The 24,135-nt window shown below is 51.1% G+C and overlaps 1 protein-coding gene across 1 annotated transcript in view; it reads left to right on the top strand.

Annotated features, from left to right (window-relative positions):
• Nucleotides 1-24,135, top strand: part of CPT1A (carnitine palmitoyltransferase 1A) — a 57,448-nt gene that overhangs the window by 29,715 nt on the left and 3,598 nt on the right. The window contains exons 8-18 of the mRNA XM_020884047.2: nt 1,294-1,401; nt 3,079-3,166; nt 4,060-4,255; nt 6,158-6,346; nt 8,613-8,718; nt 11,750-11,866; nt 13,498-13,662; nt 19,756-19,890; nt 21,541-21,693; nt 23,213-23,326; nt 23,660-23,752. Coding sequence (XP_020739706.2) covers nt 1,294-1,401; nt 3,079-3,166; nt 4,060-4,255; nt 6,158-6,346; nt 8,613-8,718; nt 11,750-11,866; nt 13,498-13,662; nt 19,756-19,890; nt 21,541-21,693; nt 23,213-23,326; nt 23,660-23,752 — 1,464 coding nt within the window. The remainder of the gene's footprint in view (nt 1-1,293; nt 1,402-3,078; nt 3,167-4,059; nt 4,256-6,157; nt 6,347-8,612; nt 8,719-11,749; nt 11,867-13,497; nt 13,663-19,755; nt 19,891-21,540; nt 21,694-23,212; nt 23,327-23,659; nt 23,753-24,135) is intronic.

The raw sequence follows: 24,135 nt of genomic DNA, 5'->3' as shown, positions 1-24,135 counted from the left end.
TTTCGTATTTCCAGTGAGGTTCAAGGGTGCCCACCTAGCTGCTGCAGAGGAATTTGGGTTGCAGAAATGGTCTCGTGGCTAGTGGGACTCCTCACGCAGCAAACCTCTCCCTCTGTTTTCCTGAGCCTGAGTCATGCTGAAGGCCCACATCCCTGCCCGCTCCTGACCTGTGGGTCAGCTGAGAGCTCGTCCACGTACGGGGCTTGTCCTTCTGGGCCCTGGGGTGACGTGGGTCCCACCCGAGTGTCATTTTCACATCTCTTTGGGCTTTCTTGCCTTTTGAGACGTGGCTGGTCTGGAGAGCACACCCCACTGTCTTGTTAGAAGCACCTCACTGGGCTCCCCTGATGACTCAGCAGGTTAAGAACCTGTCTGCAATGCAGGAGATGTGCGGTCCATCCCTGGGTCGGGAAGATCCCCTGGAGGAGGGCATGGCAACCCACTCCAGTATTCTTGCCTGGGAAATCCATGGACAGAGGAGCCTGGTGGGCTGTTGTCCGTAGGGTCGCAGAGGAGTCAGACATAAGTGAGCAACTAACCACCACCACTGGTGTCTGACGACTGGCCTTAAATAACTGCTGAATCTCTTTCCCTTTCTTTCTCCTCCTTGCTTTCTTTTATTTTTTTTTTTTGCCTTCTCCTTTATATCTATCTTATTGTTTGCTTTTTCTGTTTTTCTACTTTAAAATTTCTTTTCTTTAAAAATAATTGTTCTTGTCCTTTGGAAACAAGGTCAGACTTAGAGAAAAACTGGTGACATGGCCCAGAAAAATACTTTTTAGAGTGAACTGTCCACCTGATCCCCTTTTGTTCCCAAAGACTTTGGTGTCTATTTCCCACGTAATTGGGGGGCAACCCCACACATATAACTTCTCTCAAAGTATAGTTGAGACAAGCAACCCTTGGACTTGAAAAATATAGACACTTAGAAATGTGTTTCTAAAAAGTTGCCAGCACTTCTCTATATAAAAGATTATTTTAACCTTTGGTTACTTCTCACTCAGAAAATGTCCTAATTATCTAATTGCAGCTTTTAATTTCCACTTTCCTTTTTATGCATTATATGAGGATATTTAGGATGTAGTACTGTTATCTTTTTTTAAACTTGAATTTATTTATTTACCATTTAATTTTAAAATATACTGTTACCTTTCATAGCCCAAGAATTGCTTGGAGGCTTGAAACAGCAGAGCAGGTGTCACAAACACATGTGTAGGAATACATGAGCTGTGTATTCAAGTTCGCTTGTCTTTCCTGTGAACATTCCCCCTAACGCTGTGCATTTTGTGTCAGGACTTGCTGTACATCAAACCGACTCACATCCAGGCGGCAAGAGCTGGCAACGGGATCCACGCCATCCTGCTTTACAGACGCAAACTGGACCGGGAGGAAATCAAACCAGTATGCACACAAACTGCTTTTTTCTTAAAAGAAAAAAATGTATTTATTTGGGTGCTCAGGTCTTGATGGTGGTTTAGTTGCTCCGTGACACGTGGGATCTTAGTTCACTGACCAAGGATAGAACCCACACAACCTCCACTGGGCCACCGGGGAAGTCGCAAACTGCTTTCTAAAAAAGTTCTTTAGAGCAGCTTTATGCAGGTGTAATTGATGTACAGCACACTATCCACTGTAATAAGTTCTGACATTCTGACATGTGTCTCTGCGTGTGAAACCATCACAGTTAAGTGGGTGAGGCCCCCGCCCACCTGCCCACCCTGGGCTCCTCTGTGTCCCTCTGTGCTCCCCACCATCACCCTGATCCGCTTTCTGTCACTCTAGATTAGCTTGCATTTTCTGTAAATGGATACTTACAGCTTGTGAGTGCTTGCTTTTTTTTTTAGACGTTCATTGTTTGGGGCTTCCCTGGTGGTTCAGTCAGTAAAGAATCCACCTGCAATGTAGGAGACCCGGGTTCAATCGGTTTGGGAAGATCCCCTAGAGAAGGAAATGGCCACCCGCTCCAGTGTTCTTGCCCGGAGAATCCCATGGGCAAGGGAGCCTGGCGGGCTCCAATCCATGGGGTCGCAAAGAGTCGGACACGACTTAGCGACTAAACCAACCAGTCTTTATTTGACTGTGTTGGGTCTCATTTGCGGCACGCAGGATCCTTGTTGGGACATACAGGATATTCAGGTGCAGAGCACAGACCCTCTAGTTGCGGCGCTTGGGTCTTAGTTCCCTGACCAGGGATCCAACCCATATCCCTTGAGTTGAAAGATGGATTCTTAACCACTGAACCACCAGGGAATCCCCATTCACTTTTTATTTTTTTGTCTTGACCTCTTTCACTCAACATAATTATTTTGAGATTTGATTCTCTTCTGTAGTGTCCTAAATGGATATATGTCTGATGCACTTTAGTTCTGTAATTTGTCCTTTGAAGAAACCCTCTCTTGCTTGTGAAGGAAATAGTATAGATATCAGGCCTTTAAAAAAATTCTTTTTGTTTATTTACTTATTTATATTTTTGACCGTGCTGAGTCTTCACTGCCGCACAGGGGCTTTCTCTAGATGTGGTGAGCGGGCTTCTTGTATCACAGTGGCTTTTCTTGTTGCAAACGCAGGCTCTGGGGCCTGTGGGCTTCGGCAGATGCAGCACACGGGTTCAGTTGTCTCTCTGTGGCACATGGGATCTTCCCAGACCAGGGGTTGAACCCATGTCCCGTGTATCAACAGGTGGATTCTTAACCACTGGACCAGCAGGGAAGTCTTGAGGCCTTTTTTTTTTTTTTTAAACTACTCCTTTGACTTAAGCATCTGTTTCTTTCTCTTTTTTTTGACTTTAATATGCATCACTCGGGATCTCAGTTCCCCAACTAGGGGTTGAAAACGTGCTCCCAGCAGTGGAAGCGTGGAGCCTGCTGAGGACATGTTATTTAAAAATAAGATGCAGGTTTCTGTGCTCTGGTCTGTTTCAGCAAACCCCAGGGGGCATGGTGTCCCAGGGAACCCCTGTTCTTACAGAGTTTGGAAAAGATTAGGTCCAGCCATGTGCACAGAAAACAAATCCAGCGTTTAAATGTGTGGACTTAATTTGCTCCTTGAATTTTTGTTTGAGACATATTTCTGTTACAGACTCTTCTTTTGGGGTCTACGATTCCGCTCTGCTCCGCCCAGTGGGAGCGCATGTTTAATACGTCCCGGATCCCGGGAGAGGAGACAGGTGGGTGGCTCGCTCAGGGCTCCTTTGGAAATCAGAAGTTCCCATCCTTGTGCTCAGGAGACATCGGAGAAGACCACACCAGTGGCTCCTGGCCTCTCCTAAGATTTCAGAGAGTTCAGTCTCAAGAACCTTCCTTCTGTTGAGCTGACTTTGTCTTTCTCAGGCCTGGACAGTTAATTGATTTAACTGACTCAGTTTCTCTCCAGTTGAAGGTTGTCTCACGGTAGTTTTTTTCCAGATTGGGTTAGGAGGTTTTTTTGGCCGCATAGTGCAGCATGAGGGATCTTAGTTCCCTGACCGGGGATTGAACCCATGCCCCCTGCAGTGAAAGCGCAGGTTCCTAACCACTAGACCACCAGTTCCCTGACTGGGGATTGAACCCATGCCCCCTGCAGTGAAAGCGCAGGTTCCTAACCACTAGACCACCAGTTCCCTGACTGGGGATTGAACCCATGCCCCCTGCAGTGAAAGCGCAGATTCCTAACCACTAGACCACCAAGGAAGTCCTCCACGCAGGGTTTATTGTGTTCAGGGGGAGCCAGATTTGCGGTCCAGCAGCCTGACCTGGGACCCTGACCCCTGCCTTCCTCACTGCCCAGTGTAGGGGGGGCCTCATCTATTCCAGCCAGGACGCCCTCGAGAATGCAAGAGTGCAGAAAGGCACCGCTTAGGACCGCCCCCCGCCGGGAGGGTTATGTCCTTTGGCCCGGGTGACACGTCCAGGGGGTGGCCAAGCGGAGCCAGCGCCCAGGCCTGTCCCAGCCCAGAGCCCCGAGCCTCTGCAGGCGGACTCAGCGGAGCCGAGGGACGCGGGGCCAGGAGGTGGTGCCGTCGAGGTCTGGCCTCGCGTTCTCTGACCACGTGCCCCTGGACGCCTGCCCTCGCCCCCGCAGACACCATCCAGCATCTGAGGGACAGCAAGCACATCGTCGTCTTCCACCGGGGCCGCTACTTCAAGGTCTGGCTCTACCACGACGGCCGGCTGCTGAGGCCCCGGGAGATCGAGCAGCAGGTGCAGCGGATCCTGGAGGACCCGTCGGAGCCACAGCCTGGGGAGGCCAAGCTGGCGGCGCTCACAGCGGCGGACAGGTGTGCCGCCCCTCCGGGACCCTGGGGGCTGTCGGGGGGTGTTGGGGTTCCCTCCTCACCAGGGGGGCAGACAGGTGTGCCACCCCTCCGGGATCCTGGGGGGCTGTCGGGGGGTGTTGGGGTTCCCTCTTCACCAGGGGGGCAGACAGGTGTGCGGCCCCTCCGGGACCCTGGGGGCTGTCGGGGGTGTTGGGGTTCCCTCCTCACCAGGGGGGCGGACAGGTGTGCGGCCCCTCCGGGACCCTGGGGGCTGTCAGGGCTGTTGGGGTTCCCTCCTCACCAGGGGGGTGGACAGGTGTGCCGCCCCTCTGGGACCCTGGGGGCTGTCGGGGGGTGTTGGGGTTCTCTCCTCACCAGGGGGGCGGACAGGTGTGCCGCCCCTCTGGGACCCTGGGGGCTGTTGGGGGGTGTTGGGGTTCCCTCCTCACCAGGGTCACCCCCTGGCGGGGAGGTGGGTCCCCGGCCTGCAGCGCCGGGGTCCCTTTGGCCGTCTGTGTGACAGGCAGGCGTGCATGTGCCTGGATCCTGGGACGCATGACCGAAGGAAGGAAGTAGGCTGACCAAGCATCACTGGGGGTAGCCCCTGAGGCAGAGAAGAGGCGGGGTGCAGACTCAGTGAGCATCCCCCCGATGCAGCCCCCATGGGGCATCGCTGCACCTCACTTACCTAGGTGCAGGGCACATAGCAGCAATTCTCATGGTCACCATTGTCCCCAGGCATCAAGAACAGTGGTTCGAGCTGGGCCTGTGATGGGACCTGTTGTGTTTCCGGGCTTTTTGGCACCCCTGGGGGTCAATGTGGAGCACTCGGTGGGGAGAAGAGGGCGGGAGACAGAGGCAGATGGCCCTGGCCTGGAAGGGTAGAGGGGTGGGGTTCCTGAGTGAAGGGGCCCAGGAGCTATCTGAGGAGGCCACAGCTGGGGCGCCTCTCGGGAACTGGGTGCCCCATCAGCTCTGTGCACCCCACGTGGGGCAGGATGGAAAAGAATCCCTGAATTCGGCTCCCAGGGGCACCCCTCATCACGGGGGTGTCGTGTGGCCGTTTGTAGCATGGGCGTGTGGACTCGGGGCCGGCTGGCCTGGGTAGCAGTCCCGACCTGCTACGAAGGCGCCGTGACCTCCTGTCTGTGCCTCGGTTTCCTCATCTGAAAGAGGGGACGATGGTGTCAGGGTCCATGAGCTTGAGCTGGTCCCGGCACCAGGGCTGTGCTCTTGGCCCTCGCTGTGGTTTCCGAGGGGTTGTTCGCAGGGAGAGGGTGAGAGAGCAGAGTGAGAGGGCTGTGAGGAAGGCCCTGCCTCGCTGGGGCTCTGCCACCCCGGACGGCAGAGCTCAGGGCCCGTCTGCCTTATTGTCCTTCACTCGGCATCCATGGATGAAGCTCCCCGCCTGCGACATCCCTGGAGCAGGTACAGGAGAAGGCGAGACCCCTGCCCTTCAACCAGGCAGCCCAGCCAGCAGGCAGGCAGGCAGGCAGTGGTTGCAGATGGAGAAAGTCTTTAACGCCAGCTGCTGCTAAGTTGCTTCAGTCGTGTCCGACTCTGTGCGACCCCATAGACGGCAGCCCACCAGGCTCCCCCGTCCCTGGGATTCTCCAGGCAAGAACACTGGAGTGGGTTGCATTTCTTTCTCCAATGCATGAAAGTGAAAAGTGAAAGTGAAGTCGCTCAGTCGTGTCCGACTCTTAGCGACCCCATGGACTGCAGCCTACCAGGCTCCTCCGTCCATGGGATTTTCCAGGCAAGAGTACTGGAGTGGGATGCCATTGCCTTCTCTGTCTTTAACGCCTGGTTTTCCTTAAACCCCAAAACACCAAGAACTGAAAAACACTGTCCTTTCACACGTGCCTCGAAGGAGACGTCACCAAATCGCTGCAGGCCTCATGGTGTTAATCCTCACTGCAGGGTCCCCTGGGCCAGGTGTCGCCAGGCCTATTTTGGACATGGGAAAAACAAGCAGTCTCTGGATGCCGTGGAGAAAGCAGCGTTCTTCGTGACGTTAGACGAAACGGACCAGGGATACAGGGAGGAGGACCCGGAAACGTCGATGGACAGTTACGCCAAGTCCCTGCTGCACGGCCGGTGTTTCGACAGGTATCGCGCTTACCTTCTGAAACACAGTACTTTGCCTGTGAACCTGGAAGAAGCGTGACCTGTGGCTGACACCCAGCCTTAAGTGTCCGCCGCAGTAAGGGGGATGTGAAAATATGACTGGGGGAGTTTCTTCTTTCCACCAAAACTGTCACACACACGCACGCACACACACACGCGTAAGCAGCAGCGTTGAGATCCTTCCCCTCTGCACGACCTCCTCCGCTTGGAGATGCTCGTGAGAAGGGGCTGCCCGGGACCTGCAGCAGGTGGGAGAAGGTGGTGCCCGGGGCCTGACCTGGATGTCGGCTTTGTCTCTGCTCACTGGTCACGTGACTGGGCGAGGCTGCTCCACCTCCTGGAGCCTCTTTCCCCCTCCCTGTGAAGGGAGGTCCTGACTGCCCATCGGGTTGGGGGTGAGGGTTGGCCGAGGTGGGGGAGGGGTGAGGCAGGCACAGTTGGTCCTCCGTGTCCACGGGGTTCAGACAACTATGTGGATCAGGGACCATGTGTCGGAGCCTCGGTGGTGGAGCCTGTGGCCACAGAGGGCCGACTCGGGGGCGGGAGCAGCCCCAGGTTTCCTTACCGGCCAGCGGGTCCCGGAGCCACGCCCCCAGCAGATACCCAGGGAGGGCCTTGCGGCTTCCTGTCTCTGCCGGTGTCTGTGCATCCTTTCTCGTTATAACAGTACAGCCTGTTCTCCTTCTGGTCCCCAGTGCCTAAATGCTTCTCTCTGTGTCGGGAGCAGGGGAGAAACCAAAGAGTTAGAGTTCTATGTGTACCTTTTTTTTTTTAACTTTTTAAAAAAAATTTATTTATTTTTGTCTGTGCTGGATTTTCGCTGCTGTGCAGGCTCCTTCCAGCTGCAGTGAGCCCTTGTTGTTCGGGCATCTCAGTGGAGTGGCTTCTCTCTCTCTTTTTTTAGATGTATTTATTTGTTTGGCTGTGCTGGTTCTTTTTTTTTCCATTTATTTTTATTAGTTGGAGGCTAATCACTTTACAATATTGTAGTGGTTTTTGCCACACATTGACATGAATCAGCCATGGATTTACATGTGTTCCCCATCCCATTTCCCCTCCCACCTCCCCCTCCACCCGATTCCTCTGGGTCTTCCCAGTGCACCAGCCCCGAGCACTTGTCTCATGCATCCAACCTGGACTGGTGATCTGTTTCACACTTGATAATATACGTGTTTTGATGCTGTTCTCTCAGATCATCCCACCCTCGCCTTCTCCCACAGAGTCCAAAAGTCTGTTCTATACATCTGTCTCTTTTTCTGTCTTGCATGTAGGGTTATCGTTACCATCTTTCTAAATTCCATGTATATGTGTTAGTATACTGTAATGGTCTTTATCTTTCTGGCTTACTTCACTCTGTATAATGGGCTCCAGTTTCATCCATCTCATTAGAACTGATTCAAATGAATTCTTTTTAATGGCTGAGTAATATTCCATTGTGTATATGTACCATAGCTTCCTTATCCATTCGTCTGCTGATGGGCATCTAGGTTGCTTCCATGTCCTGGCAATTATAAACAGTGCTGCAATGAACATTGGGGTGCACGTGTCTCTTTCAGATCTGTTTTCCTTGGTGTGTATGCCCAGGAGTGGGATTGCTGGGTCATGTGGCCGTTCTGTTTCCATTTTTTTTAAGGAATCCCACACTCTTCTCCATAGCGGCTGTACTAGTTTGCATTCCCACCAACAGTGTAAGAAGGTTCCCTTTTCTCCACACCCTCTTGTGCTGGTTCTTAGTTGCAACCCATGGGATCTTTAGTTGCGGCATGCAGAATCTTAGTTGCGGCATGTGGGATCTAGTTCCCTGACCAAGGATCGAACCTGGGCCCCTGCATTGGGAGTGTGGAGTCTTAGCCACTGGCCCACCAGGGAGGTCCCTGCGGTGGCATCTTGTTGTAGAGCACAGGCTCGAGGGTGCACAGGTCTCAGTGGTTGCAGCTCCAGGGCTCTAGAGCACAGGTCAATAGTTGTGGCCAGCGGGTTTATTTGCTCCGAGGCACGTTGGGACCTTCCCGGACCGGGGATCGAACCTGTATCTCCCGCATTGGCAGGGGAATTCTTTACCACTGAGCCACCGGGGAGGCCCTTCTCTATGTCCTTTTATTACTTGTGGAGAGTGATCACCTCTACCAGCCATAGGAGGGGTGGATACAGTCAGTTGAGGCCATCCATAAGAAAACAAACACGTCGTCTGGATTTGCTTTTGTCTTTGTAAACATGTCAGTTGCATAAACGTTTTTGTGTCATGCAGGTGGTTTGATAAATCATTCACGTTTATCATTTTTAAAAACGGCAAGATGGGTATTAACGCGGAGCACTCCTGGGCCGATGCACCCATCATGGGTCACCTTTGGGAGGTGAGTGTCTGAAAGTTTAACTTGACTGTAGAAATTGCTGTTGAAAAACCAAACCCGAGACTGAATTAAACTTCGTAGTATCTGTCTAGTTATAATGTTTTCAGCAGGTGTTGGCACTGTCAACTTATGGCTGAGGTTCCTTAAATGGAAACATTTATTTGTCACATCCTGAAGGGGCCAAAATAATGAGATGGCCTTGGCTCTGACAGAGTGACTTCAGGGCGGAACTGAAGCTCAGTTATTTTGAAAGCTGCCAAGTTTTAGGCCAAATAAAAGCAAAGGTATTGAAATCTTGGTTTATGAAAGGGCAGTGTACCTTTTACCACTTCGCTTAATTCTTAGAATTACCAAGTTACCGAAAAACCCACCAAGACCTGTCATCCTCTCCGTCCACCTAATATTTTACATTTATTTATTTTTTGGCCATGCCGTAAAATGCGCGGTCGTAGTTCCCCAATCGGGGATCGAAGCCAAGCCCTCTGCAGTGGAAGTGTGGAGTCCTCACCACTGTTCGTTGTTGATGTCCAATCACTCAGTTATGTCCAGCTCTTTTCAACCCCATGGACTGCAGCACCCCAAGCTCCCCTGGAGTTTCTCCCGGGAAACTTTTAAGAAGGAAAGAAAAAATTGCTGCAGTCTGTAAGACAGCTGTGTGGTCCTAAGACATTAACACGTGATAATAGTAGCCAAGTTGTCAAAAAGGCTCTTCTTCATCACCCTTGTCTTTGCTGATGCCGACAAAGGCTGAGAGGTCCTTTCAACTAAAGATCTGTCATAGATCAAACCCCCTTCACTGCTGAATGTGGAAATGAGTCACTTTAAGTCTCTTTGCACTTCGTAATGGTCCACACCTATTACACCCTGTTCCAAGGGCTCTCCCAGTAATAAGAGCATCAGAGCAGTACTTTGGTGAAAGAGAAATCTCTGAGTCATAGGCAGCCTGGATCACATTAGGTACATTTATCTACAGGATACTGACAAGGCCAGGCTTATTTTTTCAGTACTCTGGATAAGATAAGGGTAAAAGGATTTAGTCCTACATCAGGGTGACCAGTTGGATACAGTGGTGTTTAACTGTTAACTGCCCAGTGGACACAGTGGCCTGTGACTCCAGGGATCAGACAGGAGCCCAGATGCTCCCTGTGTGGATGAGAACTGACCCACCGTCTTGTCATGGAGGCCCACACCAGGGCCAGTTAACTAGCTGGTATAAAGATGCCACCTGTGCCAATTAAAGACAAATCTGGTCCAAGCTGAGTCCTATTGGCTCTCTGTGTATTTCTGGTGTTGGTGTTGGACTCGGGCTCTGATGCAGAGCAGACACAGCTTGGCTGGGCCCCTTCACAGGCTCTGCTCACAGGGGCACTGAGCACATGTGCATGAGATGAGGCCCCCCCTTACACCTCCCCATCCCTGAGCCGCTGCCCTCTCCGCCTCACTATCCAACAGTGTCACCATCTGACCTTGGGCTCTTTTTTGGTTCATTTTGCTTCCCCCACTAGAACGTAAGCTCCCCAAGGGCAGAAAAACCTTTTTAAAAATATTTTTATTATTTTTTAAAATTCAGATGTCATTCACAAAGCATATAGTCCACCTCTTCAAGTGTACAGTTCAGTGTGGTTGTTCTTTCCATCACCACTGTCTCATTCCAGGACACTTTCATCACTCCCAAAAGAAAACACCTTCCTCCACCCCCACCCCACCCAACTTGGTCACCACTAATCTCCTTTCTGTCTCTGCCTGTTCTAGCCATTTCATAGAAATGGAATCAGCACAGTACGTGGTCTTGTGTGTCTGGCTAATGTTTTCAGGATTCATCTATATTGTTCTAGAGGGCTTCATTCCTTTTTAAAAATTTTTTTGGGGATCTCAGTTCCCCAACTGGGGATTGAACCTGGCCCACAGCAGTGAAAGTCCAGAATCCTAAATAGTATTCCTTCGCATGATAATACTGTATTTTATCTGTTCATAACTTGATGGACATTTGGGTTCTTTTTGCTTTTTAACTACTATAAACATTGCTTCTGTGAACATCAGTGCACAAGTTGTATGTGAACATGCGTTTTCATTTCTTTTGAGTACATACCGAAGAGTGGAATTGCTTGGTCACGGCCATCTTTAAACTTGTAGAAAGGCAGAAATCCCTGTCTGCTTTCTCGATGGTGCTTAGAAGCATTGCTGACTCATAGCTGTTGTTCAGTCACTAAGTCGTGTCTGACTCTTTGCTACCCCATGGGCTGCAGCACGCCAGGCTTCCCTGTCCTTCACCATCTCCTGGAGTTTGCTCAAACTCATGTCCGTTGAGTTGGTGATGCCATCCAACCGTCTCATCCTCTGTTGTCCCCTTCTCTTCCTGGCCTCAATCTCTCCCAGCATCAGGGTCTCTTCCAATGAGTCAGCTCTTCGAATCAGGTGGCCAAAGTACTGGAGGTTCAATTTCAGCATCAGTCCTTCCAGTGAATATTCAGGTTGACTCATAGTTGGTGCTCAGTAAATACCATTGAATAAACTGCCTTAAGATTACCTGCCAGTGAACAGAAAGCATTTACACCTGGGCCCACATCCTGGCTCCCTGAGAAGTGTGAACTCGTATAGACTCTTCACCTCGCTAAGGCGGTCTTCTTATTTGTACGAGTAAGAATAGGAGTTACTGCCTTACAGGGTCAGTATCCATCAGGGTAACACCCAGAGGGTACCAGCTCAGAGCCAGGATGTAAAAGCAGGCTCTGAGCTACTTTCTGTGAATCATACACTCAGCTTGAACCCTGGCTTTGACCCTTACTTGTCCAAACACTGTCGAACCTCTCCAGGTCTATCTTTCTTGCCCCTGAAGCAGAGGTCAGACTACCTCATTAGGTGGCTGTTCATAGGAGGTCAAGTGCTCAGCAGACCGTAAGCAAGTAGCTATGGCTAAGTCTTGATTGCATTTCTAGAAAGAAAAGGATGTGCTCTGAGAGGTCAGATGACTTGTATGTAACACCGTTACCTGTGATGATCTCTAACTTAACCGATGTGTCTTTATTTTTGACAGTATGTCATGGCCACAGACAGCTTCCAGCTGGGTTACACAGAGGATGGACACTGTAAAGGAGACCCCAACCCGAACATTCCGTACCCCACCCGGCTGCAGTGGGACATCCCGGAGGAAGTAAGTCCCACTCCTCAGATGCTTGTCAACTACCTCGGATGGGAGACGTGTCTAAACTCTCACAGTCGACTTTTCCAGCGGTCCTTCCTGAGTGCTCACGAGTTCAGTTGAATGCCCCCGAGACAGAAATCTGTCCACCTGGGCATTTCTTCCTGGGACCTCGAAACTGCTATAGCTCCTATTGCCTTGGGAGCCCCAGTCGGCAGTTCTTCTTTCACTGAAAGCTTTTGGCTAAGATTGTCAGTGAAATTCCTAGCTCAAACTTAGCTAGACATCACAATGAAAAAGTGAAAATTGAAATCATTTCCTTTGGAGTTGAAGTGTACTAGATCACTAATTTGTCATGTTCTTCCCTCTGAGTGTTCTCCAATGCAGTTTACTCCATGGAAGCCCTTTGGGGAAGGAATTTTAGGGCTGGAAATACCAAATCAAAGCCAAGCAGGAATTCCCAGGGCCTTGGAAGACTTTTTCTTTTTTGAAATCATTTTTGACATAGAAAATATTGGATCCGTACTACAAGGTCTTATCCATCTGCATCTTTTTGTCCAGCCTGCATCCCTGCAGCTGGTGTGTGGTCCTCAGAGAGGCATGACTTCTGCTGAAGTATGTGACAGAGTGCTTCTAGCTGACTAAGCCACTTACCATTTATTAAAAAGATTTTTTTGATGGATTTTAGTTTTTAGAGGGGTTTTAGGTTCGCAGCAAAATCCGAGTGGAAGGTGCAGAGTTCTCCCACACTCTCCCTGTCCTCACACACGCACAGCCACCCCCACTACCAGTATCCCTACCAGCTGGTCCGTGTGTTACTGGCGATGAAGCTGCACTGACCCGTCAGTATCACTAAAGCTCGTAGCTCACATCCGGGTTCACGCTTGCTGTTGTGCATCTGTGGTGTGGACAGAGATATAATGACACGCGGAGCAGTGTCCCTGCCCTGAAGCCTCCCCTCATCCCTCTCTCCCGCCTTGCTCCTGGCAGGCGGGATCTCACCGGCTCCATCACGTTGCCTCTCCCTGAACGTCAGACAGCTGGAATCGTTCGTGTGGAGCCGTTTCAATGACTTCTTTCCCTTAGTCATGTGCATTTAAGAGCTGTTGCATGACTTCACGGCCGAGGACTCACTTCTGTTTACAGTTGCCCCGCAGTCCATATCCTTTTTTTCTTTTTTGGCTGTGCCGATTGGTATGTGAGAACCTAGTTCCCCAACCAGGGATCAAGGCTGCACCCCCTACAGTGGAAGCACAGAGTCTTAACCACTGCACCACCAGGGAGATCCCAGTCCATTTCTTTTTTAAAACTGGTCCCTCTGGCTAGCATATAACAAGAATGGATCTCATGAAACAAAGCCTGTGACTCTTTGAAATGCCCTCTGGGGGTCCCACTGGGACCAGTTCCTCCTGTGTGGGCCACCCCATTGCTGTTTGAGGGGTGAGGGGGAGTGCCACATTACCAACTTACTGTGACTCTCAGGTTAGAAAGATTGGGAAAAACCAAGAAGTAAGCGTGATGCATGTATTTCCAAGCAACAAGTCTGTCTGTCAGCTGTGCTGAAAGTCAGCTTGCGTTTTCTTCAGTTTGTGTCAGAACTTCCCCGCCCATTAAAGTGAAGCCTTTTCTCCTTTGTCCCCAAGTGTCAGGAGGTCATTGAGACTTCGCTGAGCAGCGCCAACCTCCTGGCCAACGACGTGGATTTCCACTCCTTCCCATTCCGCACTTTCGGTAAAGGGCTGATCAAGAAATGTAAAACCAGCCCGGACGCCTTCGTGCAGCTCTCGCTCCAGCTGGCTCATTACAAGGTGAGACCCCTCCCACAGCTGGGCTTTTTGTCCTGAGCACTCCTGGGGGCCCTGAACGCAGGCCCAAGCCTGCCCGCCCAGCGAGTAGGGGAGGACCCGTCATGCGAGCTAGTCGTGCCTGGAACGGCAGTGGGTTCCCGCTTCACACCGGAGGAGAGGCAGAATGTAGGGGCTGGTAGGCAAGTGAGATCTCCTCGTTCTACAAAGCAGCAATTAGACATGTAAGCTCCCAATCCTAGGATTTGGGAAAGCAGAACTACTTAGGGCAGGCAACTGGGGGTCTCTGACCCTTGACATCCTCTCCCATAGGAGGGGATACACCAGCCCCATGGGAGGTATTCTGGGATGGATGGGGTCCCTGTATGCACAGAAGCCTGTGATGTTTCCAGGGCCCTGGAGGACCTCAGTGGGACTCTTTTCCACTGGAGGGACCATTCCACCCTGAAAGGGTGGCCCTGGTTTCCAGGGGCACTGGAAGTCCTTGTGGCATTGGGTCAAGATATGTCCTGGCTTTAATGGAGAATTTCTGTCTCCAAAGCTTGGGGGTTGTACATGGATGCAGGGCAGCATTTCTGGGTGGTGGGCCTGCTGTGTGAATTTCGCTTTGTGCCAGGCACTGGTCTCCATGCTCTACTCACATAGTTCTCATAGTCTCCTCACTAGGAAGTCTCTATAGTTGGCCCATTTTACTGGTTGAGAAAATCGGGGTTCACTCCAAGAGGTGAGCTGACCAGCTGCCAAGGTGATACTGGAGTCAGGAATGGGTCCTGGGGGCAGCCTGTAGCTTCGATTCCTCTATAACTCAGGTCAGGAAGATAAACAGATGCAGTATACCACAAGAGGCAGTGTTAGTATCAGATAAATGGCAACAGATGGGCCACAACTGTACTTTAAGTCGACTCTAGTACAGCTGATGGATGCACAAAAAGACAGCCACGGACCAGTTTTGCTCACAAATGCAAATGCAAAAAGTCTAAATAAGGTAATAGCAAATAGTATCAACCAGTATAAGGAAAATACAGCAGCCAACAATAGCTAACACCAGTGGTAGGAGGATGGTTTGCTTTAATAAAATAATAGATTTAATTATGTTGCTAGCTCAGAGAAGAAGCCAGTCATTTTGACAGATGCTGACGAGGCATTCATAATGGAGCATCCCTACTCAGTAAATCTTAGCATAGGGGCTATCTCCTTAACACAGTAAATCTCATCGTGTGCCAGCAGCCAGGGTCTTCCTCAGAGGTGGAGTGTGGAGGCAGCCCCATTAAAGCAGGAAGGATGAAGCAACCTCCAGTGGCTGTTCTTGAATGTCTTTGCCTTAAAGGGCGTGAGTGCAGCTATCAGGATCACTGGGCAGAAGAAATATTCGCACATCTGCTCAAGATGGAGCGGGCAGGAAAGCTTTTATGGTTAGGAAGCTTGCTCAGTAAGGCGGTCTGGTGCAGAATTATACAAAGACCAGCATCTTTGTCTTATCGCTGTGATAGTCCAGCAGGAATCGTGGTAGGAAAATGTGATAGGAACTAGAAGCAAAAACCTGGGATTCCCCAAGCCTCTCTTTATAAGGCAGACAGGACCTCTGGGGAAAAGACCCAGAGCCTGGAAGAGGGAATGGACCCTCGGAGAGGGAGGGGAGGCTGTGATTTTGGACAGAAAGGCTCAGCACCTGGGAGATGAATGTCCCCGGTTCACACATGCACTGTGAACATCGTCAGAGGCCAGCAGAAGACTTTAGGAGAGGGGCTGGGCTGGTTTACCTTCAAGTTCAAATGGAGGGCTGACATTTGAGAATAACCGGTAATATTTTGAAAAGGAAAGGTTGTCAGGTGGAGATGGGGCAGGGTGAGGTGGAGACTTGCTCTTTCAAAGCTGAAAATATAGAAATCAGAAGCTTATAGTGATTAACACAGTATAGTTTTGGTGCCAGAATAGTTCCATGGAATCACGTAACAGTTAATTTGACACTGATTACTTGTTTTAATAACCCAAGCAGTTATATTTATTCTTTGCACTCTGGCTAGAAACAGCCAGAATTTCATTCTTGGCCTCCCACCCCTCTACCAATTCCTCATGTGGCACTCAGTCTATTAAAAATGATTGACCGAAGTCTATTAAGAGTTTAAAGCAGACTCCTCTGTTCAAAAGTTCTTTCCTGCAGGCCTGTTGGAAGGCCAGCTCTGTTAGGAACAGGCTTCGCTGTGGCACTCACAGACACGTCTCTGCCCAGCTCTGGGCTGGAGGGCCTCACGGGGGCTCCTGCACAAATCCAGACATTCTGGGTGGCCCTGGGGTGGGGGGGCTTCTGCTCTAGCCCCCTAACCTTCTTTGTGCCCTGGACCCCTTGTGCAGTTGGAGAAAGGCTTGGGGATCCCTTCTCAGAGTAACGTTTAGAAAGCATAAAATGAAATGCATAGGGTTACAAAAGTAACCAGTTAATTTTCATGCAGGTGTCAAAATAGTAAGCGTCTATTTGTGGTGCAGTAGCTGTGCTTCTTTTTTTGGATACAATTTTATTTCTTTTATTAGTTTTGGCTGTGCTGAGTCTCCCTTGCTGCGTGGGCTACCCTCTAGTTGGTATGCAGGCTTCCCATCGCGGTGGCGTCTCCTGTTGCGGAGCACGGCCTCTCGGGCACGGGGGCATCAGTAGGTGCCACACGTGGGCGCAGTAGTTGCGGCTCCCGAGCTCTAGCACACAGGCTCAGCAGTTGTGACGCACGGACTTAGTTGCTCCGCAGCATGTGGGATCTTCCTGGATCAGGTACCGAACCCGTGTCTCCTGCATTGGCAGGTGGATTCTTTACCACTGAGCCACCAGGGAAGCCCTAGGTGTAATTGTTCATGCACTGACTTTCAAGCAGCAGGTCTGATAAGTGCCTTTAACTTGAAGCAGTGATAAGCTGAGATGCTATTTTGGGATATCTGCAGTAACCACATGCTGTGCGCGTAATCGCTCAGTCGTGTCCGACTCTCGGACCCTGTGGACTGCAGCCCGCCAGGCTCCTCTGTCCATGGGGACTCTCCAGGCAAGAAACTGGAGTGGGTTGCCATGCCCTCCTCCAGGGGATTTTCCCAACACAGGATTGAACCCAGGTCTGCCACAGTGCGGGCAGATTCTTTACCACTGAGCTGCCATAATTTGATGTGAAAATAGCTGTGATTTTTTTTTTTTCCTATTCAGCATCACAGGCACTGCTCATAACTCCTGTGATTTGTTGCCTATGCTTCTAAATGCTGTAATTCACTTTGTGGTTTAATTTCACTTTTTGAAATTAAAAAACTATGCGTATTTTCCATCCAAGTCTACGCATCCCCAGAGTTAGTCGCCTTTGATTCGGTCCGTATGCTGACCTTCTCTGGTGCTTCCCTGGGCCTGCTCCCTCCTTTCGCTGCTCTTGAATGTGCCGGGCTCGTTTCACCAAAGGACCTTTGCGCTTGCTCTGCGCTGGCAGTTAATAAAGCCCAGATTTTTTTTTAATGGTTTTTTAGCATTGCATCATATGGGATCTTACTTAGTCCTCTGACCAGGGGTAGAACCCGCATGCCCTGCATTGGAAGCACTGAGTCTTAACCTCTGGACTGCCAGGGAAGTCCTCACTACCTCCCAGATCAAGGTGGGGTTGCTGAGATCTCCTATTTAAAAGAGCCCTACTGGGATTTCCCTGGTGATGCAGTGATTAAGACTGTAATTCCAATGCAAGGGGCTCAGGTTTGAACCCTGGTCTGGGAAGTAAGATCCCACATTCTGTGCAGCACAGCCGAAAACTAAAAAAAAATTAAAAACAAATAAATAACCCTCCTCCCCATCATGCTCTTCCCCGACCGTGCGTTATTTCTGTGCATTGTACCTGTCACTCCACGACGTCAGAGGTGTGTTCATCTCCCACACTAGAATGCTGGAGATGGGCAGGGATGTGATCTCTCTCCTTTGCCAGCGCATCCCAGTGCCCGGAATGTGATAGCCACCACGGAAGAGGCATCAGTAAATACATACTGAGCAATTGATTTAATGAAGACCTGGGCCGTGGTCATAATTCTAAGCTATAGCTATTGGCTTCCTGTTTTGGGGTCATATTTTTTTCTCACTTGGAAAACAGAGGTGAAGGTTCCCCCCTAAATGCCACCAATCCCAACAGTTAGCTCCAGAGCAGCAATCCAAGTGTGCAAAAGGTTTGTGTTCTCACGCCGTGTGTGTTAATATCTTTATAGACTTTGTCTTTTGATCCTGCTGGTTAGACACTGGAGGTGTTTTGGCAATGGCCGCTCTCCTGATGGTGAGATGGTGGCTGGTCATAGCGGTTTAAGTGTGTGTAGCCATAACCGGCTTGGGGTCTGAGTACACTAATATTCAGTGCATCGGCCATGAGGTTTTTAGATGGTCATTAAAAAATTGTGGGTGTGATGCATGATTGCACTAACCACTTATATAGTTAAAGTTTGATGTTGGAAAGTTGACTTCAAATAAATCATTGCATCATATACCCCAAGATAACCTGTATTAAATGACTAAAATAGCACGTTTATTCTTTTTCCTCATCCCCTCCTTCCTTCCAGGCTCCCCAGTGCTTTATGATAAGACCCTTGGAAGGCTCCCCATAGTAAGCTCCCCTCCTGTAGGGAATTCTCTGAAAGGCATATTTGGTAAAATGACCTTAGTTAGACTCTGTAGGCCAGATGAGGGGTTAGAACCTCTCAGACCGCATCCAAGGGAAATTTAATAGCCAGTGTGTTAGAGGATGAGTAGATTATGAGCCGGCGGGGCTTTGTGCTGGGTGTGGGGGGTGCCCACCGGAGGCTGGGACGGCACTCAGAACCCGTGGCAAGCTGGCTTCCTCCCTGACCACGCAGGGTGGTGGGGACAGCCAGTGTTAAGTCTGCCGACCAGCCGGCTGCTCACAGGTCAGAAGTGCAGCCTTGCCATCTCCTGGATGAACAGTGTCAGCCTATTGCAGGTGTCCCCTGTCACCCTGGGGCCACCAGGACCCAAATGCCCAGAGGGACGTTGTCTGGTCAGAAGTAACCTGGGTCCACAGTCTGCTGCTCAGCACTTTGCCGTCCCCACGGGGAACCCGGTCATCTTCGAGCTGGGGCTTTGCGGGTGGTTTCCGCCGGCATCGCAGATGGTGGGCCGCCCCGAGCCCCCATGGGCCTGTGCCTGTCCTCGTCATCCCTGGCCACCTCTGTCTCGGGCCCTTGCGGAACTGCCCACACATCACCCAGGTCTTTGCATCATCCCGTCTCCCCTCTGGCCTCTGACACCAGCATTCCTTATCGCAGTCTCCATCCTGCCCTGCCCGCTCCCCGTCTATCTCGCCTCTCTTTTTGCCTCTCGGGCTTAGATTCCACCACCTGTCGCTATCACCCCGACCTCTGTCCTAGAGCCCCAGGCACAGCGGACACACCCCTGGGTCAGTCCAGTGTCTGCCTGCTTTGATGCTGTGCTGAGAAGCCGACACAGCCCGAGAAACCCTCCACACCGCGGCTCAGGTCACCCACTCTCTACACCCCCAGAGCCTGTTTCCCACCACTTTGCTGACTCCCGGCACCTCCCCTCCATCCCCTCTCTCTTAGGAGGTGGAATTCCGTATTTCACCAAGAAAGGGAACGTTCTAAAGAGACCCCGTCTGCTCCCCTCAGCGCCTGCCAGCCCCGCAGAGCCGGCCCCTCCCGCTTTCTCTCCCTCTTGTCTAATGGCCGGGGTGGGGGACTCTCTGCTGCAGGCACTGGCCGCCCACCCACTCCCCGCCCCCTCAGAGGAGGACCTTCCTGACCTGGAGTTAAGTCATTCTCAGCTCCTGCATGCAGTTCCCGGTACTGTACCACATTCTTCCTAAAACCACGTCTGCACTCGGGCGGGTGTGTGAGATCCGGAAACCGGGTCATGGCCCCGGTCGCATCTGGACACGGAAACCTGGACCCTCCCTCCCTTTTCAAAGCTAGTGACGTTTCCACTGCGTGCTGCATAAGCCCGTGTGAAAACTGACAATAAAAACTGCCTCTGTGATGATGTCTGCTTTTCCTGGCCGACTTCAACCGCTCCCCTCGTGTCTTTGTCAACACGCCCAGCCTTGTGTTAAGATATTTTTCCTTTCCCAGGACATGGGTAAATTTTCCCTCACCTACGAGGCCTCCATGACCCGGCTCTTCCGAGAGGGCAGAACAGAGACCGTGCGTTCTTGCACCACTGAGTCCTGCAACTTCGTGCTGGCCATGATGGACCCCACACAGACGGTAGGTTCTGCCTGGCCAGGAGGAGAACAGCCCCCCAGGGGCCGTCTCTGCTGTTCAGAGGATGACACCCGAGGTTGGCATGCAGACTTCCCTGATTAAATCCCATGCATACTTCTCCAGCGAGCCCGCATCCAGCATCTCCTTCCTTCCCTCCACCCGTCTCGGGAGGACAGAGAGTATTAAAGGCAACCATCTAGACAGACACAAACGTTCATGTTTGCATAACCTACAAGTGAGGTTATACTTCATAGGAGTCTCTTAATATTTATTTATTTTTTATTATTTGACTGCACCGGGTCTTAGTTGAGTCACGCGAGATCTTTAGTTGTGGCATGTGCGATCTACTTCCCGGACTGGGGATCAAACCTGGGCTCCCTGCATGGGAGACTCATAGCCACTGGACCATCAGGTAGGGCCCCCTCAGAGTCTTTAAATCAGAGCGGTGCGCAGGCGGTGAACACAGGAATGGGAGGGGAGGGAGCAGGAGAATGCTGGTAGTTGGTGTCTGGCTGAGAAAATGGTGACCGTCCGTGGGCACCTTCTTGTCTTGTTATTATTATTGTTACTGTTTTTTGTTGGTTCTTATGGCATGTGAGATCTTAGTTCTCTGACCAGGGATTGAACCCACAACTCCTGCATTGGGAGCGTGGATTCCTAACCACTAGACCACCAGGGAAGCCCCACACAGACACCTTCTGCCCAGGGTTCATGAAGCCCACTTTCCACACTGAAGCCCCCCGAGCAGGCTCAGGGCTCTGGGCTGTATTGCCTTTGACAGTCTTAGTGGCGGCTTGTGAAGCATTATCAGGTTTTTTTTTTTTTTTATCAGTTTGTTTTTGATAGATAAAGGAACAGAGACTTAGCAGAATCCAGCAAACTGCTGACCACACACCCAGTGAGGGGCTGAGGCCCATCCTGTCCGGGTCTGCTGACCCCCGAGGGGACACGGCCCGGGGTTTTGCTCTGCTCTGGGGAGCTCCTTCCTGGGAAGGCTGTCAGTTCCCTGGGGAGGAGCTCGGCAGGTCTCATCACAGATGGCTCTGATCTGTCACTAGCTGCCTTCAGAACAGCCTGAGGGCTGGAGTAGACAGGCCTCCACATCCACGGAAGGGCTTGTGTCTCCTCGTTCTGAGATTGACCGACAGGGCCCTAAAGAACGTGGAGAGGCCTTTTCGGGTCCGACTTGTAGGCCCCAGAAGCGCTGTTTGGCCCAGCTGCCAGCCCACCCTGGAGGGTTACTTAAAGGCCCACAGGAATGTCGCAGCCCCCTGAGAGGAAAGGGACTTGGTTCCACACGATGAGATGTGAAGGCTGGCGCTTTCCTACCTGCTTAGTGGTCTCGTTCTTGTAAAAGGTGAAATGACGCCCAGTGGGCCGCACACAGGATCCTGAAACTGCCTCTCCAGCAACCTGTCCCCTCCATAGCCTCGCAGCAGGATTCTGGGGCAGGGGCAGCCGGCCAGTGGCGTTTCTGGTCAGGTTGCCTTGGCAACCACCCAGAGACCACCCAGACCCCCTGCCCGCCTCACCGGTGACCTGCTGTCTCAGCACCCTGTTGGACCGCTGGGGAGAAGGAAGGGCCCGTGACTATCATCTTGGAGCTTAGACCGTGCTGCACGACTCGAAACTGCCTATCCTTTGTTATTTCAGGTTGAACAGAAGCTCAGGTTATTCAAGATCGCATCTGAGAAGCATCAGCTTCTGTACCGCCTGGCGATGACTGGCGCGGGGATTGACCGCCACCTCTTCTGCCTCTACGTGGTGTCCAAGTACCTCGCGGTCGACTCCCCTTTCCTGAAGGAGGTGAGGCCCTTCTGTGCAGCCCACTTGGCTTTCTTGGCTAAACTAAACTTAGTCAGTCTTAGGGCAAAACTTAGTAAAACTTAATACAACTTTGCCAGTCAGAACTGGCCTATCAGATGGGTTCCAGGGCTCAGCGGTCCTCACTCTGGAAAATCTGAGCCACATTTCTTCAACCCCTGGGATGCCATTGTTGCTTAGTCGCCAAATCACATCAGACTCCTTGCAACCCCATGGATTACAGCGCACCAGGCTCCTCTGTCCTCCACTGTCTCCCAGAGTTTGCTCAAACTCATGTCCACTGAGTCAGTGATGCCATCCAACCATCTCGTCCTGTGTTGCCCCCTTCTCCTCCTCTGTTGCCCGCTTCTCCTCCTGCACTCAATCTTTCCCAGCATCAGGGTCTCTTTCATTGATTGAGTCAGCTTTTCACACTAGGTGGCCAAAATATTGAAGCTTCAGCATCAGTCCTTGCAATGAATATTCAGGGTTGATCTCCTTTAAGATTGACTGGTTTGCTCTCCTTGCAGTCTAGGGGACTCTCAAGAGTCTTCTCCAGCACCACAGTTTGAAAGCATCAATTCTTCAGTGCAAAGTCTTCTTTATGGTCTGACTCTCACATCTGTACATGACTACTGGAAAAACCATGCTTGTACTAAAATAATTATCAAGTGATGAGCTCTGAAAGATTGATGCTAAAGCTGAAACTAATACTTTGGCCACCTGATGCAAAGAACTGACTCATTTGAAAAGACCCTGATGCTGGGAATGATTGAAGGTGGGAGGAGAAGGGGACGAAAGAGGATGAGATGGTTGGATGGCATCACCGACTCGATGGACATGAGTTTGGGTAAGCTCCGGGAGCTGGTGGACAGGAAGGCCTGGCGTGCTGCTGTCCATGGAGTCGCAAAGAGTCAGACACAACTGAACTGAACTGATGAGCTCTGAGGTGGTTTGTTTGGTTTTTTTGACCACCCTGCAGAGCATGTGGGATCTAGTGCTCTGACCAGGAATTGAAACCTGTGCTTCCTGCAGTGGGAGCCCAGGGTTGTAACCGTTGCATAGCCAGGGAAGTCCTGAGCTCTGAGTATTTACGTCTTTCACTTTTAATATAGTTGCTTTACTCTTATGTTTATAAAATTCAATTTTTTAGCAGTGGCTGTGTTTAACGGGCAGCTTGGAAAATTCCTCGAAATTTGGCCCTCAGCTTAGGGAGCTGGTACCAGTCTGCTCCAGCACACAGCCGCTGCATTCCACACCGTACTCCATGTATCTGCCACCTTTTCTGCCCAGGACCCCGTCAGCCAGTGTTTGCCTCTCTAGTCCAGGTGTCCTCACCCACTCCATCCCTCTCCAGAGAACCCCTGCCCTGGGAGCCGGCAAGGCCCCCAGGGCCATAGCCTCTGGTGTCTGAAACAGTCCAAACACCAAGCAAACCTTTCCTCGTCTCCTGGGCTCCTCGGGGGCAGAAAGGAATGAACTGGGAAGTGTCATTAGAATGTCCCCTTGTTTAACTCCCCAGGTCCTATCTGAGCCTTGGAGATTATCCACCAGCCAGACCCCTCCACAGCTGGTGGAGCTGTTCAATTTGGATAAGAATCCGGACTACGTGTCGAGCGGAGGAGGCTTCGGGCCGGTAAGTGGCCGGGCATCTGAGTTCACAAAGCAGCAAGCGCCAGGGCAAGATGGGCCTGTCTCAGTTATAAGCACCCCACCCTGAAGGAGCTCCTACTGGTTATTCATGCCAGTATGAGTGGCAATCTCATTAAAGGTCCGAAATTCCCTTTGCCCATGGCCTCATTTCCACCATTCTGATGATTCATTCCCTCACCACGCCACATGGTATGTGGGATCTTAGTTCCCCAACCAGGGATCGAACCCATGTCCCCTGCAGTGGAAGTGCAGAGCCCTAAGCACTGGACCACCAGGGAACTCCCCCAAGTTCAGCTTGAATGTGCTTTTTCCATAGGTTGCTGATGATGGCTATGGGGTGTCGTACATTCCTGTTGGTGAGGACCTCATCAGTTTCCATATATCCTCCAAGTTCTCCTGTCCTGAGACGGTAAGTACAAAAGTACCCCCCCTTCCCAGGATGGAGTATTTGTACTATTTTCTTTTGAAGGGGGTAGGTAGGGGGGCACATCCCTGATTTGGCAGAAAATTTCAATTCAGTTGTATACTCTTCCTTGGTTGGGATGTTTTCAAAGCAAGGATTTTAATAGTTTTAAAGGGATCCATCTTATTTGATTGAAAGTCTTCACCTTTGCTGGTAGCTGTGGTTTCAAATCTAAATGTTGCAGTGCTTCTACAACGTTTAGACTCTCTGTAACAGTGAATGGTTGGCTTCCCACCAGTGGCGCTAGTGGGAAGGAAGCTGCGTGCCAATGCAGGAGATGTAAGAGACATTAGTTAGATCTCTGGGTGGGGAAGACCCCCTGGAGGAGG

This window comes from Odocoileus virginianus, chromosome 28 (genome assembly GCF_023699985.2).
Source record: "Odocoileus virginianus isolate 20LAN1187 ecotype Illinois chromosome 28, Ovbor_1.2, whole genome shotgun sequence".
NCBI lineage: Eukaryota > Metazoa > Chordata > Mammalia > Artiodactyla > Cervidae > Odocoileus > Odocoileus virginianus.
This window is presented reverse-complemented; position numbering and strand designations above follow the sequence as displayed.